This window comes from Colobus angolensis, unplaced genomic scaffold, assembly GCF_000951035.1.
Source record: "Colobus angolensis palliatus isolate OR3802 unplaced genomic scaffold, Cang.pa_1.0 Scaffold230, whole genome shotgun sequence".
NCBI classification, from domain to species: Eukaryota; Metazoa; Chordata; class Mammalia; order Primates; family Cercopithecidae; genus Colobus; species Colobus angolensis.
The window spans coordinates 4,665,158-4,683,771 of record NW_012115489.1 but is presented as its reverse complement, the minus strand read 5'-3'; the positions used below and the strand labels follow the sequence as shown (position 1 = coordinate 4,683,771).

At 35.0% G+C, this 18,614-nt stretch overlaps 1 protein-coding gene across 4 annotated transcripts in view; it reads left to right on the top strand.

The window, feature by feature from the left end:
* Window positions 1-18,614, top strand: part of FYB (FYN binding protein) — a 166,653-nt gene that overhangs the window by 120,609 nt on the left and 27,430 nt on the right. For all 4 annotated transcript variants that reach the window (XM_011944399.1, XM_011944401.1, XM_011944400.1 and 1 more), the window contains 7 exons: window positions 7,930-7,976; window positions 9,833-9,852; window positions 10,403-10,437; window positions 11,375-11,495; window positions 13,793-13,952; window positions 14,458-14,599; window positions 18,208-18,230. In XM_011944399.1, the coding sequence (XP_011799789.1) occupies window positions 7,930-7,976; window positions 9,833-9,852; window positions 10,403-10,437; window positions 11,375-11,495; window positions 13,793-13,952; window positions 14,458-14,599; window positions 18,208-18,230 (548 nt within the window). The remainder of the gene's footprint in view (window positions 1-7,929; window positions 7,977-9,832; window positions 9,853-10,402; window positions 10,438-11,374; window positions 11,496-13,792; window positions 13,953-14,457; window positions 14,600-18,207; window positions 18,231-18,614) is intronic.

The window sequence follows — 18,614 nt, the reverse complement described above, 5'->3', positions numbered from 1 at the left end:
AATTGCAGGAACCGAGCGTTAGAGCAGCGGGGAGCAATGGCTTCCCTAAGGTTTACAGTTCTCCCTAGGGCGTGGAGTGGAATCTCTAATTGGGATCAAGGAAGGAATTTCAGAAGACAGCGTGGACTTTGTCATCTGCAGCATGTTCTGCCTACTCTTTAAGCTGTTCCCAGAAGTAACTTGCAATCATATCATTCAGGTCAGGATGTCTTAAGAGTGTAAAAGAGTCCAGACAGGTGAGAATCAGAAATCCTAAATAACTAAAAAATAAAGTAGTTGAGGCCAAAGTTATATTGTATTTTAAATTGTGTTGTTTCCCCACCTAGTGGTCAGGAATCAGTGTGTTACATTTTCTGCTATTTTTACTTAGGCATTTGAAGAGAAAATGAAATGGGTCAAAAGAGCATGTTTATTATTTTTAACGTTCAAATCAACATCTTTTAGTGTAATATATTTCTTGGTACCTTTTTAAATTATAATTTTAACATCATAATTTTTCATATTAAAACAGAATCAATGGTTGAATGTTTTGGCATATCAAACAAATTACATGGTTATTAATAGTAATGAGACAGGAAAAGTGAAGTAATAAAAAATAATAAATAATGGGAAGTGACTAAGGTTAGAAAAGGAAAACTTTAAAAGTTCTTACCCTGAAGTCATTCATAGTTAGTTTAAAGGGTTTTTTGGTTTCTGTTTGTGTGCATGTTTTATTTTTTGTCTGTAAAATTGGAGGAAAAGTAAGAATTTACCATTATAACCTTTTTATTGATTAGAGATGCTTAAAATGTTCTGAAACTTGAGACTTGCCATATCAGTAGCCCTCTGCCAGATAGTCTTCTGTCACACCAGTTGGAAAGTGTTGGCTTAAGCAAGTCAGTTTTCAAATTCCTCATGGGTTAAATATAAGAAGACATGTTCCAGAGAAAGGGTTGCAAGATTTTACTCCCAGTAAGGCAGGTATAGAACAAAGTTTAATGTGTCATGTAGATTTCTTCCTCCTTCTTAAAAAAAAAATTCTGATAATTAAAAGCTAAATGCATGAATAGCCAATAAAGTATAAAGGCCAGCTGGGCATGGTGGCTCACGCCTGTAATCCCGGCACTTTGGGAGGCCAAGGTGAGCCAATCACATGAATCCAGGAATTCAAGACCAGTTTGAGCAATATGGTAAAACCCTGTGTCTACCAATATACTTCTATATTTGTATATTTATATATTAATATATATTATATATACATTATATATGTATATTTATATATTATATATGTAAATATATATAATGATAAGAGTGGAGAGAGGGGAGAATTGCAGGAGCTGAGCATTTGAGCAGCGGGGAGCAATGGCTTCCCTAAGGTTTACAGTTCTCCCTAGGGTGTAGAGTGGAATCTGTAATTGGGATAAAGGAATGAATTTTAGAAGACAGGGTGAACTTTGTCATCTGCAGCCTGTTCTGCCTACCCCTAAAGCTGTTCCCAGAAGTAACTTGCAATCATGTCATTCAAGTCAGGAAGTCTTAAGAGCATAAAAAATTTGAGACAGGTGAGAATCAGAAATCCTAAATAACTTTGAAAATAAAGTAGTTGAGGCCAAAGTTATATTGTATTTTAAATTTAAATACACACACACACACATATGTACAAAAGTTTAGCCGGGCATGGTGGCACATGCCTGTTGTCTCAGCTACTTGGGAGGCTGAGGTGGGAGGATCCCTGAGCCTGAGAGATCCAGCCTGCAGTGAGCCGTGATCTCACCACTGCACTCCAGCCTGGAGGACAGAGTGAGATTCTGTCTCCAAAAAAAAAAAAGAAAAATATAGAGGTCAACAGTTTTACATCTTTATACGTCAGGAAATAAAACACTAATAAGCATTCTAAAAATGACAGTCATTAACTTTACTTTTCCTGCTTAACTCTACATGCTATCGCATAAAAACAAAGATCTATAGTGAGAGGCCTTATTGAATAGACCTATTATCATAACTGGTAAGCTTCCTTTTCTTCTCCTTCACCCCCTCCCTCTGCTCAGTTTCTTATGACTTGGGCTGTGACTGGTTCCATTGTTTTTCTCTTACTCTCTCTATGGGGCTTTTCTCAATGCTTGGAACACTTGGTGAAATTGCTGACAGTTTGATCTGAATTTACTCAGTGCACCTGCATCTATTTCTCTTCCTCATCTCTTTTCCTTTTATTCTTCACCATCATTGCTATTATAGTCACTATTTCATATTTATTGAACATTTTAATAATATACATATTATAAATTCAGGCCTATATAAAGTGGCACTAAGATTCATATTTTGGGTCCATAAATAAAACAAATGTGTGCAGGCAAACATTGTCTACAAGTAATAAATGCTTTGCATAAATGCGCAGACACACATGTATGAATATGCTATGCAAATACCCTTCCTTTTAGAACTATTTGTTATTCATACAGGTGTTTTAGGAAGTAAATTGTTTAAATCTGGTGGTCTTTTTGATTTAACATCCTTTTCATCAATGATAATTTGCTTTAGTAATAAAAGTTAGTCTCTTGGTATTACAAGAATATTGTTAATCCATCAAAAAAATCAAAAACCTATCATGACAGGAATTATTCTAATAACTTTCTAAAAGGATAATCATAATAATAAATTAACTAGCAAAGTGACAATCCCTTTCCTTAAGGAGTTTATGCCCTGGTAGTGAAAAGAGAGACCTGAAGCAATTAACCTATAATTACAAAGGAATACAGAATAATCACTATAACGGATGGATGGATGGATGATGCAGAGAAACAAAGCAATGATTAGGCTTAAGGAAATCAGGGACAACTTCACAAAGGAAGGACTGTTTAAGGAGAGGCTTAAAGAATGGAGGCCAGGTGTGGTGGCTCATGCCTGTAATCCTAGCATTTTGGGAGGCTGAGGCGGGTGGATCACCTGAGGTTAGGAGTTCGAGACCAGCCTAGCCGACATGGTGAAACCCTGTCTCTACTAAAAACACAAAAATTAGCTGGGCATGGTGGCAGGCGTCTGTAGAATCCCAGCTACCCGGGAGGCTGAGGCAAGAGAATCACTTGAACCCGGGAGGCAGAGGTTGCAGTGAGCCGAGCTTGCACCACTGCACTCCAGCCTGGGCAGCAGAGTGAGACTCTGTGTTAAAAAAAAAAAAAAAGAAAGAAAGAAAGAAGGAAAGAAAAGAATGAGAGGACCGCAAGCAAGGGATGCTGAGAAGGCAGGATTATTCCAAAGAAGGGAAGCGTGGGCTGAGCATGAAGGAACAGGAAACCAGAGAGAGTTCAGACAGCATATGAGTTTACTGTTAATATGTGAGAAGATAATGTAAGAAAAGGAAATAGGAGAAATAAAGCTTTACAGGGCAAAGTTGATCATAAGAACCTTGTATGCCATAAAAAGAGCTATGGATTTTTTACTCTGTACAATGTCAGTGTATTTTAATGTCTTAGGTATTTTCATATTTTTAATTAATATTCAATTCATCAAAGTAAGTAATGCAAAGGCCTATTTTACTTTAAGTACTTAAATTTATATTATGTGACTTGCTATTTTATTTATATATCTAGTAATTTGTATTTAACTTAGAATTATTTTTGGGGGATCTTTAATTATTGGACAACTCACATGGCTCAAATTAAATTCTTTCAAATCAATAGTTCTGCTTATAAATGTGGCTAATGAAACTTCCTTCGATGTTTCATATTGCATGTATATATTAACATATTTAATTTCATTTTTAAACATTTAAAATATCTGAATGAACACATTTAATCACCCCACTAAGCAAAATCCTCTCAAGAATTTAAATGACTCTCGTAAATCTATTAAATTGAACCATATCCAGTTCCCATAAATATCCAATAGCATTTGCAATTAGATTTTTCTTATACTTTTTAAGAAGTATATTTATTGCAAAAAAATTTTAAGCATATAAAAGGCAGGAAGAATAGTATAATGAGCCTCCATGTTCCCTTCACCAACTTCGACAACTATAAACTCATGACCAATCTTGTCTTATCTATACCCTCACCCACTTGCCTCTTATAATATTTTGAAACTAATACAAAACATCATGTAATTTCCTCTATAAATATTTCAGTATATGTTCCTAAAAAAGTAGATTCTGTGCATTAATATAAAATACCGAGTCAGTGTTCAAATTTCCAGTTATCTCTTACAACATGTATGTCTTTTAAGTTGTTTGAATAAGAATACAAAGTATACACATCTTTGTTGGTATATATGTTTTGTGTTTTGTTGTTCCTTTTTCTTTTTTTGAGACAGAATCTCGCTCTGTCATCCAGTCTAGAGTGCAGTGGCATGATCTTGGCTCACTGCAACCTCCACCTCCCAGGTTCAACAGGTTCTCATGCCTCAGCCTCCCAAGTAGCTGGGATTACAGATGCCCACTACCACACCTGGCTAATTTTTGTATTTTTAGTAGAGACAGGGTTTCACCATGTTGACCAGGCTGGTCTCGAACTCCTGACCTCAGATGATCCACCCACTTCGGAAGACTCCCAAAGTGCTGGGATTACAGGTGTGAGCCACCACACTGGGACTGTTATTCTCTTTTAAGATATAGGTTCACTCATGTCTTTTTTTAATTCTTTGCAATTTATTTGTTGAGGATATCAAGTTGTTTGTGGATACTATAGTTCCCCATCATCTAGATTTTGCTGATTGCTCTCTATAATATAGCTATATGTCCCTCTCTCCTCTGTATTTCCTATACATTGACAGTAGGAGGTAGAGGTGACTTGATCAAATTTACTTCTTTTATTTTTTGGTGTATTCTTTCATCGGGAACTAATAATGTTCGCTTGACTCTCCTTTTTTGATGTGAGCAGCCATTGACACTGAATACCTAGACTCCTTAAAGTTTCAGCTAAAATTTAGAAAGTCTAAACCACAAATTTTAAATTGATGTGACAAGTCTAACTGAATATTTTCTAATGTAACAAATCTCTTAAATATTACAAATACATAAAAAAATTGACTGTACATACATTGTCTCAATGGTTATAAAACTTATTCCACACATTGTTTTTACTATGAGTTTGGTTTATTCCATCATGTCTGTATTTAATTCTGAATGTTCCAAGGATGAAAAAGGCTCCCTAAAGAAAGCAGTGTCTTGTCATGACAAATTTAATGAGTTAATTAACAGGGCCTTTACACTTACGCAAATAGAAAGCTAAGCATATATAAGTTAAATTTTTAATTTTCTATTTTTTAAAGTGAATTTATTAGATTAACAGTTAGTCCCTACCTATATTTACCATCTCAAGTAGAGACTGAGACAGATATCCATGATAGTTCTTCCTCAGTTACAGATGTATCCACTGAGCCCATTTTATGGTTTTAGTGATAAAAAGGCACTTCCAGCCCACATTCTTCAAATGTGGTGAAACACACATTTTGCAACCAGCATCTCAAGTAATGTTCAAGTAATATTCTTTCCTAACTCTTTAAGGAGTTTGACTATTGGACATGGGAGTGATATAATCATATTTTTGTGTTAGAAAGATGGCAAAAGTTGGAGAAGGGACTATCAGGATAGGGAAGAGAAGGTGTAATTCTGATTACTAGAACACTGACCAGATGGCTTCTGCAAAAGTCCACTCCAGAGATAATATAATTCTATTTTTGTGTCTAGCGGGAGAGAGGAGAAATGGAAGAGGGAAGTGAATTAGTATGGGGAACTGATGTAGTTTGATGATTGATTCGGCATGGGACTGAAGATGAGTGAAAAACAAAGGATGAGTTGCTGCTTGATGGATATGTGAATTGTGGTGCCTTCCACCAAGAAAAGACACCTAGTAGGGAGAGCAGGTTTAGGCTGGGCTAAAAGGAGGAAATCTCAGTTTCTGAGATGGTAATATAGAACTGGCTGTAGGACACCCAAGATGTATATATTTGAATTGGAAACTCAGAAGGGAAGCCTGGGCTAGATATTTCAACATGGAATTCGCCAACATTAAGATCATATATAAAGCTGTGGAGGTACACGAAACCATTTAGGAAAAACTGCAAAGTGAAAAAAGAAGAAGAGAACCAAGACCAGAACACAACAGAACATCATCACTTAAAAGAGAAGTCAAAAGAAAATAAACCACAGAGAAAATTGTGGGGTAGTAGCCAGAGAGACAAGAAGTGAGCCAGGAGCTATTTCTCATGGAAACAAACAAAGGAAACTCAAAGAGGGCAAAATGGCCAATACTGTCCAGGGCCACAAAGCAATCGAGTAAGATGCAATTTGAGAAGGTCCAGTGGATTTGGTAGCTAGTATTTTTACGAATAGTCTCAGGGAAGAAGTGGCAATAGGGGAAAGATTGCATTTGGGAAAGAAATGTGTGGCAGGAGAGGAAGTAGAGTCAGTGAATAAAGACAATTTTTTCTTAGCTTGGCTGGATAAACGAGGAATATCTTGTGGTAGTGTGAAGAATTCACAGAGGTAAAGTGAAGTGTTTGTTTCTTATGGAAACAGTAACTTGGGCTGAGGGAGAAAACAAAGAATGAGATAGGGCAAAGAGTGAAGTTAGCAGAATATAAGTAATAAAGCAACACATGGAAGAAAGTGGGTAATCGATGGAGTAAAATTACTGAGAATTCAGATGAAATTAATAGCACAGGTTCAGAGAGTAGAGAGAAGGTAAGGATGGGTATAACTGAAGATGAGTTTGTGGGTTAGGAAAATGTATTTTCTTAAGAGAACTCACATCTAATGACTGCTATTTTGTCAGTGAAATAAGAAACAAGGTCATCTGATTATAGGGGAGCAGAGAGGAATCTCAGATTGAAGAAAGTGGTAAACATTTTTAATAGGTGTGGAGAAGGACAATGCAAGAGAAGGCTGACTAGACAAAAAAGAGTGATGAGATTGTAGAAAAGCAGAGGGGGACACAGCTGAGATTTCATACCAATTGTTTGTAATGTCCAGAGTCAGTAAAATTGACAGCAATTTTCTCCAGCTATGTTAATTAACCTGAGAATAGGAATAGAAAATACAAATGGTCATATACATAAATAGGGATTTGTGGGGCCCAGGTATCAATAATGCTATTAAGGGCAATTAGAGTGAAGCCGTTGGAGTGAAGCACCTTGGAGTTCAGGGTGATAAAAGTGAAGCCAAGACGAAACCCTCTGGAGAAAAGGAAGGAGTCAGGGATTGGAACTATATTCTTCTTTTTTTTTTTTTGGAGACAGAGTCTTACTCTGTTGCATAGGCTGGAGTGCAGTGGTGCGATCTTAGCTCATTGCAACCTCTGCTTCCCAGGCTTAAGCAATTCTCCCACCTCAGCCTCCTGAGTAGCTGGGATTATAGGTGTGCAGTACCATGCCGGGCTAATTTTTTGTATTAGATCAGTGCAAAAGTAATTGTGGCCTTTACCTTTCGTTTTATGGCAAAAACTATAATTACTTTTGCACCAACCTAATATTTTTAGGAGAGACGGCATTTTGCCCTGTTGCCCAGGCTGGTCTGGAACTCCTGACTTCAAGTGATCCATCTGCCTCAGCTTCCCAAAGTGCTGAGATTACAGGCGTGAGCCATGGTGCCCAGCCCTAGAACTAATTCTCTTTTGTATGTGTACCATAGAACCAATTAAATGCCCTTATAATCCCAGAATTGAAGTGTTGATTTACTGCCAATTTAATGGAAAACATATCCTCCAGAAGCGATGAATGAATTGTATGAGTCTACTATGAATGGGTGGTGCTATACTCAAGTTTCCCAATTCTCCATTTTCTGCCACAAAAGCAGCATAAATATAAGGCTAAAGCCTATGCTAGTGATGTGTGAAGCTTTAAATCAGGGCAAATATTCAAGAGAAAAGAATAATTCACAAAATAATCCTTTTCTCTTTTTCATTGTAAGGTGAGCATCTGCTTGTTCCATGTTCACTGTTTCTTCTTTCTTGTTTTCAGAAACTCTGTCAATGAAGACAATCAAGATGGTGTCATGCACTCTGATGGTAAAGGACAAAAACCTATTTTATTTATTTATTTGTAAACTCAGGTACAGAACTTTGAGCTATTCATTCTTATAGACTCATTAATGGGTCATTATCATCGTTGGTCTGTGCAGGGCCCCTCTCTTGTTTCATTTGTTTATTCCCTCTTATCCTCATAACTCACTTCCTTTCTCCTCCTTCCTTACTACAGACAAATATTCGAACATATTTAATGCGTATGCGTGTTTGCACAAATTCTTCACATATTGTGACGTGTATGCATGTATTTAGTTCACAGAAAGAGTATATTATAGGTTTCTCTAGTATTTTTGTACAATCGGCATAATGTGGTTTTGGGGCCCATTCATATCACTATGTGTGTGTTTAGTCTGTTGCTGTTAACGACTGCACAGTACTCCATGGTAGGCATCCATATTTCACTTGCCTCAAACTCACTGGTACCACAAACAGCAATGCAATGCACCGTCTTGTGTACATCCCCATGCGGACGTCTCAGAGACTTATCTTTAAGATATATATCCCGCAGTGGAATGGTTGCTCGGGGCTATGGAATACTTAGGTTGACCGAGTATGACTGGCATGCTCTCCAGAAGAGATGCATCTCTCTACACTCTCATCAATCGGTCCTGTTATTCAGTTTTCCATTTTTTTCTTATGTGTATCAAACTATATCTCCTTTGAATTTCTATATCTCTGCTTACTCTTGAGTTTGAGCACTTTATTTGCTTATAAGCCTTTGTGGTTTCTTCTGTAAGTTGCCAGTTTCTACCTTTTGACCATTTTTTTCTTGGAAGTGGTATATTTTTCTAGCTGACTTGTAGGAGTTCCTTTATATTTCAGACATTAATGTCATGTCAATTTCAAACACTGCAAATATCTTCTCCCATTCGGTTAGTTATCTATTAACTTAGCCCATGCTGTCCTTCATTGAATGTAAATAAATTCTGATATAATCAAATGTATTAATTTTGCCTTGTCATTTATGCTATTTAAGAAGTCCTTTTTCCTGGAAAATAAGAATATTCTCATTTTTTTCCTGTAGACTTTATCACATGAATATATTTAGGTCTTTGATCTCTTTGCAGTCCCCTTTGAGGAGTTAGTAGAAATCCAGGATTGCCTCATGCATGGAGCCAGTTTTCTCTTTACTGTCCTCTAAACAATCCATCATTTTCTCATTAATTTAGAGTGCTACCTTTATATTATATCAGCTCTATGTGTGTGTATGTGTATATTATGGGCGTGTTTATGTACATTTGTGTATGTCACTGAATTTTCTGCTCTATTACATTGGTCTATTTGCCTGTTCTTATACCAATACCACTGTTTTTATTATTAATATTATTATATTATTCCTCTTAATATTGGAATATTCAATATTGAATATTTCAATATTCAATAATTAGTTTCGATATTACACTGAACTCTTGAGTATTAATTTTTTTAAATTCAATTAACTTGATTTGTTTGATACATGAAAACAAATCCTTGGGAACTAATAAGTAAAAAGGTGTGAAACAGTGACTTTTTTTGTACCTTGTTCCATACAAGCCCATCAAACCAAATGGACATCCCTTTTCCTAAAGGTAATAGTGTATTAATTATTTCTTGGCCTTTGCATTATTTGATGAAAGCCAATGAAATGATTTTATAATTAAGTCACCGTCATCAAATAAAAGCCATGGTAAAGATCTAAAGTACATATTTTATTTTCTATTTCTGTATCTTTGATAAAGCATAAGTTCGGTTAGATTATGAACTGTTTTGAAAATCATTATATTATATCCAATAATCTTACATTAAAGTGCTTCCTTATTACAAATGTATTAAATTTTATTTTTTTTTTAATATTTTAGGTGCTGGAAATCTAGATGAGGTCAGATTTTCTTCTCTTCTTGTATTATACTGATATAATTAGAATATTTCACAAGTATTATGATTCACTCCATATTGGTACAAACCAAATAGATGAAAATTCTTATGAGTAATGATACTTTTCCATTTCTAATCTTATTTAATCTAAAATGCTTAAGACGTTACACACCATACATCACACTGACTCATTATAATGCTTTAGTGCTGAACATAAACTTAAGTCTGACTACACATCTGATTCATATAGTAAGATAGAAAAGGAAATCTTTTTGTTTTTGCTTTCCCAGTCTATTTCTCAGGAGAAAAAAATATTTTAAACAAGCCAAACTTACATACAATGCAAGTTGTTTTACTGAGTATTTGAATTATTCTTTCAAAAATAATTCATAGTATGGTTCCTTTAAGTATTTATTCCTCTGGACTATTTAATACGTGGTTCAAATTATAAAAATTTACATTCTCGTCTTTATTTTAAGTCTAAGCAATGTAATATGTGTGTGTGAACTTTTTAAATAATAAAAATGAATCATTATCAATATTTTTCTTTACAGGAACAAGAGAGTGAAGGAGAAACATATGAAGACATGTATGAATTACACTTTTACCATGACAGTTTTCTTCAAAGATGAATATAATGTTTTGTATGAGGGATAGTGGGTATATAACAACACTAGGAGGGAAGCTTGATTTTTTCAAATGACTGTCACATAACTTTTATTTCAATGTAAAGGACCAAAAATTATTTAGTTCTCTAAGAGTTCTACGAAGAACTCTGTTAAAAAGCTGTTGTATGAGAGGCCAGAGACGTGCCTATGAGATAAACCACAGTCAGGAAATCAAAGGCAGAAATCTGATTTCTTACTCCTAGTGTATCCTTGCGCAGATGAGTTAATTTACATTACGCCTTCTTCACCTGAACGGAGCTCCACCTACAGGGGTGCTATGAAAAATAATTTATCATGGTGCCCAGATGCCAAAGTGTCAGCTGCTAAAGTGGAAAGATGTTAAAAAAAGAAGTTTCTTGGAAAAGAAATTTCTTGGAAAGTGGGTGAAAGTAGAAATGAATATATTATCTTACTTTATCGTATGTTGATCTCAGATACCTTAATTTTCTCTACCCAGTATTTATTCAACTAACTCTGACTCAAGTTTCGGAGCCAAGGTTTGCATGTGTACCTGTGAATGCGCAGGCACATGTGCATATGAAAGACAGAAAAAGAGACAAATTCTATTTATGCGAACGAACATGCAGCAAGAATGGGGCCTTTATAAATGGTGGCTTCCACTTGTTGGCACAAGTTGTCAGGGAAAGCAGAGCCTTTAGAAGGTATCCTCAGCTGTGTGCCTCCTACTGGTTTTAAAAATAATCTCACACGTTCTGGATTTTGAGAACCTTTGGCTTTTTACCTTCATCTGTACTTCAGATACCACCTTTTCTGCTATGAGTAGAAACTTCTAGGTAGGGAGTTCTGACACATCAACACCTGAAGATGCGAAAACAACCTAACAATTTTTATTCACAGAGAAGCATCCAAAGAAAGAGAGAAGAAAAGGGAAAAGGAGGAAAAGAAGAGGTTAGAGCTGGAGAAAAAGGAACAGAAAGAGAAAGAAAAGAAAGAACAAGAAATAAAGAAGAAATTTAAAGTAAGGGCTTGCTTGCTAATGAGTGAAAGAATAACATCTTTTTATACCTTTCACACAAAAGGGGTACCATTCTTGAAACTTTACATAGTTGAAGAATTACTTACTCATTGTTTTCTAAAGAGTAATTATCTTCATTACAGTACTTTTTTATCCAATACACCATCTTATCCCTTAAATAATATAATAAAATTTAAATAAATATGGTGGTTCATAATTAGTGGGCACCCAGGAAATTTATGTTGATTGAGTGAATGAATATTTACTTTTCCAAACCCATCTTGGCTCTCCCCATAATGCATTTCATATTAGCCTACTTATACTATGAATTAGCATCACACACATAAATATCCCTATGGTATGTATTATAGTGGGGTATTGGACACAGGTGTCTCCAGGGTGAACCAGACCTGCCTCAGAATAAGATTTATTCCATGAGCTACTCTAATTGCTAGTATCTAAACTTGAGTTACATTATTGCCTTTATTTTAAGTCTGTGTACATGCTGACTTCTGATACCTGCTGTTTCTCATCCCTCTTTGTCTATGTGGATTCTGACCTGTGTATTCTCTGATCTCTGGTAATTGTGTGTCTTCTACCATTACTACCACCAGTAAACGCTACACTCATGGGCTATTTTCTCCTGGCTACACTATCTTTGATGACATGGCTCATCTGGCATAGGTCTGGCATGTCAGACATATTTAGGGTGATTATCTGAATTACAAAATTATTCTTTCAAAAAGAATTCACAGTATGGTTTCTTTAAATAATTATTTCTCTGGAGCATTTAATATGTGGTTCAAATTTTTAAAAAATGATTTATATATAACTTCCCAGAATATTTATTGTATTAAAGCAAAGATTCAAAGCATGGTGCAAGGAAAACATATAGCATCAAGTCAGTTAGACAAACTGATTCAAATTCCAGTGGTACATAAAAGTTATGTAATCTTGGGCTTATCACTTAACTTTTCTGAGCCACTGATGCTTAATCTTTTAAGTGAGAATAAATGATACTACTCCAGAAAGTTTGTTACAGAACTGAAATAATGCATAGCAGGCACTGTATCATAAGATTCTCATTTGATTTTGAAAAAGCTTGCTATATATAAGTAAAATTATGATTACAGTATTAATATTAGAACATTTTACTTACACAGAATGCATGACTACCAATGTTTATATTTTTAAGTGAAAAAATAATTTCAATTAATTTATGAAAAATCTATATAGCATACTTTCCATGGAGAGCTTGTTTGTAGATTTAAAGGAATTACGTGAGGCTTTTCCATATGTTTCTTTTGGAGAAATCAGCTTTACATTATCTCATTCGTTCAAATAATATTTTTAGTAAGAAAAGATAGGGTATGGAAATCATACCATTAAATATAAACTCAAAAGTTTGTCAATACTAGGACTTCACCAGCTATATTCCTTTCATACGATGATAATAGATAATAGGTGAAAAAAAAATTAAATAAATATGAGAACTGAGCCTCATCAGCATCATGGCATATCATAATTTAACCTACATTCTTTTCTTTATTTCTTAGTGGTACATGATAATGATATATGTTTATAATTAATGTCATCATAAATTCAATAAATTAAAGGTAGAGCTTCTTCAAAAGTCGTAATGCATATTTGCATATTTGCATATCAAAAGATTCAAGAAATTCTGTTGAAAAGACACCAATTTAGGATTAGAAAATTAACAATTTGGGATTCACGGTCTAACCAAGATCATTACCCTTCTATCAATAAGCCACCATACTATTCAGAATATTAATTTTAAAAACCTCATGTAACATTTGCTTGCTATTTTTTGATTTGCAAGCTCATTTCTGAAATTTTGTGTTGTTTATAGCAAGTAATTTCTGCTTCAATTTTACAAACAATGAAAGGGGAAAAAACTCCATCTTCCAAATGGAATCCTGGCATATTCCATAAAGACACATAGCACACAGCATGGATTGTTGTACATAAGCACCATTCAGTTATTGGGGGCTGCCTTTGCAGGCCTCTTGCAGAATTCCTAGGTCAACAGATCTCTGCCTCACTCTCCTGACCCCATGCACATGTTCACCTGTCCTTAACTAGTCCTGCTTGGCCCCTGTGATTTTTTCCTAACCCCTCCTGTAAGAAAAACATTCACCCTCAATTTCTAGTTAAACCCTGTAAATGTTGGTTATAGGTAGGTTCACAAGTTGTAGACTTAGTATCTTTCAAAATTGCATCCCTTAAAGATTTTCTAAATTATAAGGAAATCTTTTCTGATTATTGTTTTCTCTTTGCAGCTAACAGGCCCTATTCAAGTCATCCATCTTGCAAAAGCTTGTTGTGATGTCAAAGGAGGAAAGAATGAACTGAGCTTCAAGCAAGGAGAGCAAATTGAAATCATTCGTATCACAGACAACCCAGAAGGAAAATGGTTGGGCAGAACAGCCAGGGGTTCATGTGAGTGCAAATTTTTCTATGGCTTCAAAGTGTTTTCTTTGCGAGGCAATATTCAATGTACATGTTCCTCCAGGACTCCTCATAGGCACCAAGTTAGGAGTACTTTACAGAGTGGACAAAGGGAGGAAAATGTTAAATGGCAGGTATAGTTCTGTCTTCACCTCATCTGTTATCTTTATTGTGGGAAACAATGTAAAGTTTTATGTTATTCCAGGAGGAACAAACAGCAGTAGGTTTTTCATTGATGTTAAAAAGAAAAAATGCTTCCTGTGAATCACTTTAGAATATTTAAAATAGAAGGTAGGCTTACATTAAACTACAACAGGATTAGACTTTGACAGAGTACAGTAAAATGTGGGTCTACTTGGGAGGTCTACAAATCAGAACTACAAGAAAATAAATCAGGGGAAAGTTTAAAGAGCAAATGTGCAATTGATATTTTATTCACAACTTTAAAATATTTAAACTACAGTTGCCTGAACATAAACCTTTCCCTTTTTGGTAGATGGCTATATTAAAACAACTGCTGTAGAGATTGACTATGATTCTTTGAAACTGAAAAAAGACTCTCTTGGTGCCCCGTCAAGACCTATTGAAGATGACCAAGAAGTATATGATGATGTTGCAGAGCAGGATGATATTAGCAGGTATGTGCAAGTGCATACTGTAGAACAGATCAAACTGTCTCCTTGTCAGAAATTTTGTATATTAAGATCCTAGAATTTTACCCTCCATAACTCCTACTGCTCTCTATCACTAAACTAAATGACCACTTACAATAACCCCAACATGGGTGAAAGGTCATTTGAAACTCTATAGTCTTTCTTTTGATTATATGCATCAAATGCTACTTGAAATATAGTGGGCCATTTGCCAGATCTTGTAAACTGTGTTGTCATTCTAAAACACTTTTATAATGTTCATTATGACTTGATTTTAGGGATATGCCTAATAGAAATATGATTTGGTAAAATATGAAGCATAAAATATAAAATTTAGCCCATTTTTTCTCATAGATCTCTGATTCTAAATATATTTGTTGCTATTTTTTGAAAATATGACAAAAATGATTTTTATGGCAACCTCAGTTTGCTCTTTAAAAGTAAAAACTGTTTTTTTAATGATCCTAAGTATCAATTAAGGGTCCAACTTTCCATGGCCCATTCCACTAGATTAAAATGACCTTCACTTCAAGAATTATGGGAACACCTTCCTGGTATAGAGGAACAGAATAGAACATCTTTTCTGGAGGACCAATGAGAAGAGATTGGCCATCCCTCCCTTGTACCTCTCCTTCTCTTCTTTCCTTTCTCAGTCTTCTGCTTCCTTTCTCTCTCCATCTCTCCTCTTCTTCTCTTTGTTCCGGCTCTTATTTTTGTCATTCTTTTGTCTCTTTTGTACTTTTCTGTTCCCTTTCTCCTTTCATTCCTTCTTTCCTCCAATACCTCCATTTTCAGTTAAAGCCATAATCCCCTCAAGTTGAAAGGAAAAAAGAAGGAAAATCTCTAGTCCAGTTCAGAATTTTTATTTTTTTGATGACTAACTTGTAAAACTAGGAAACCCCCATTGTGATCCTAAAATACATAACCTGTGCTAGCTCTTCACCTGGGTAAAACTGTGTCTGCATTCTTCAAAACTCAAATTTCAAGGAAAGCAATCTTCATTGTCAGCCATTTCTAAAACGCCAAATTAGTTGAAAAATACACTGAAAAAGCACATGAAGAATTAAATTTTCCTCTTATAATCTTTTATGTCAGAGTATCAATTAAACTTGTTATGCCACGTTCTAGCAGTGTTGTCTTTCTAAAATGAATTATAGTCTGCTATGGCTTCTTACCATGTTCTAAACATAAATTATGCAACATATACCAAAATATACAATGCATGCACTAGAGTTTGGAGATCATTAATTGACTTTAGTCAAACATCGACCTAGTATGAATCTGTAAATGCCAGTTTTCGGGTCTGATGAAGTTCCAAATTGTCATATTCTGTAATTTCCAGAATTTTCATAAGTATGTCAAGTATATTACCAATGTATATACTTTGCATGTGCCTTTTGTTTGTTTTTCAAAAAGCACATTTCCTTAATTTTTGGTGAAAGAATTCCAGTTACATCAATGAACGCATATTTACACTGATGTGCATACTCAAGAAAAAATAATAAAACCAGGAAAAAAATGATATTCTTAAAATGAAACTTTGTTTAACCATATTGGGTGACTATTTCCCAAAGCTAGCATTATCACCTTTTCCCATTTTATTGAATCCATACATACCATAACTCTAAAAACCTGCTCTACTTTAGTAAACATGTAACAAAAAAAATCTTATATTTAGTAAAAGCAGGAAGTTGGAAGAGCTGTATGGTTTTAATGCTCAGTATCTTAAACGAGTATAGCCCCTCAATATTTACTAGCATCTAGCCCTTCTTATGCACCCTTAATAAGGAAATTAAAGAAGAAGCCATTTCTATACATGTTTTATTTTTGAAACTGCAGCTGCTGCTGGCAGAGATCTCATAACAGAACATGCTTTGTTCTTAGAAAAAGAGAAGATGCTGAGTGTAGCCAGCAGCTTGCCCTGGCAAGAATAGGAAGAGAAGGCATCATCTTCTCCCTCCTGCTCATGACTCCTGACTCAGGCACTCTACTGGCTCTTTCCTGATTCCCTAGAGTGAACAGCAATGGCTGTGAGTGCTTCAAACTCAGGGAGCAGACTTGAGGCTTCAAAGCACAGCCCCTGACAGCTGTCCTTCTCTTTTTCTTCTCCACTGAAGCAGTATCTACAGTGAATATGAAACATTGAAGAAAAGGGAATTGCAAATGCAAATATCCCTCTACCATTTCATAGCAAACCTTCTTCCTTCCATATATACATCTCTCTCCCTCTCCTCTCCTGTCACGCCTTGCTCCTTCTACCTCTTCTTCACTTCATCAAATATTATACATTCTAAACGACCGTTTTAGGAAATTGAATAATTGCTCTAGACATGAAATAAAACAGGAGCTTTGCTCCTTATTCCAACAACCCTGTTCTTTGAAAATTGGTATAAAAATCCAAGATGAAAAGTATCTGCCAAGAGTGGCAGCCAAGCAGAATGCAGCTCTTCGTATAATTCCAACTGCCTGCTTCATGCATCAAACTCAGAGGGAAGAGTCAGGAAAAATAAATGTCAAAATGGTACATAAGCAAGCGAGCGTGTACTGCAACTTCTTCAAAAAGCAGTTCCTTATTTATATAGGAAGACATTTATAGCATGTTTTCCTACAGAGTTCCTGACAGCAACTTTATGTTTTTATTTCAAATTCAACAGGAGATCTGCATCAGATCAATTTCTTTCACTTACTTTTAACGTTAGGAAATCAGATATGTGTACTATGTAATTGTCCTCTAAGACACTAACATTAAACTGTTATCTGTTGCTGGCAGATTAACCAACGTGGAAAACTTGGGGTATAGTGAGTGCAGCTAGGTGTAAAAGTGGGCGTGGTCAAGTCACTTAATTTCTCAGAGCCTGGTTTCTTTTCTGTATAATGAAGGAATTGAAGAGATGACTTCTGGGATTTTTTCCATTCTCACAGTCTGCGTTTCCTTTGATCTCACAGAAATCACATTTTAGTGGGAGATATAGGCAGGAAAAGAGACAATTATAACATAAATGCTAAAATAGAGAAAATATATAATGATATGAAACTAAATAAGAAACATAGGCAATCTGGATTTAGAGTCAACAGCCATACCAAATAAAAGCCCCCTGAATAAGAATTCAAGTTTTTGAAGTTCTCCCTTTAAAGAAAAATGACTGCTATTAGACTAAGAGTAAAATGCTGTGGTCAAAATATATTGAAAGACAATTTAATTTAACACAATGATAATTGTGCTATGTGACTCATGGAATAATAATACCCTTGGGGCTTGTTTTAATGGTCCATCTAGTGAATGATGTAATAATGTATCATCTGAAAACAACCTCATAGAAAAATGTCAAAAGCAAACAATATCATCATTTTCTCTATCATATGTAGCATTGTAATTAACTTAATTCTTCTTGTTTTTGTTTGTTTTGTTTTGTTGCCCTGTAATTACCCATCTATGATGATAAGAAACGTTTTTTCCTCTTCATATATAACATTCTAAGAACTTTCAACTGGAATGATATTTCTCTTTTGAATAACTGATCAGAATATGTACCTGTCTTCTTCCTAGCTAAGTAATTCACAGATTAACTTCATATTTCTGGGTTTTTTTCTAGCCACAGTCAGAGTGGAAGTGGAGGTAAGCCACACACTTCTTCAAATGACGTCTTACAATTGATACATATATTGGCATGCATTTTTGGAGAACATGTGTTATTTTGTTACATGCATAGAATGTGTATTGTTCAAGTCAGTGTGTTTAGGCTATCCATCATCATGAGCATTTATCATTTTTATGTGTTGAGAACATTTTGAGTTCTCACTTCTGGCTATTTTGAAATGTATAATGTATTATTGTTAATCATAGTCACCCCACTCTACTATTAAGCATTAGAACTTATTCCTTCTATCTAACTGTATGCTTGTACCCATTCACCAATCTCTCTTCATGTCCCCCCAAACACATTTTTTTATTGCTTTTCTTTTATTTATTTATTTATTTATTTATTTATTATTATACTTT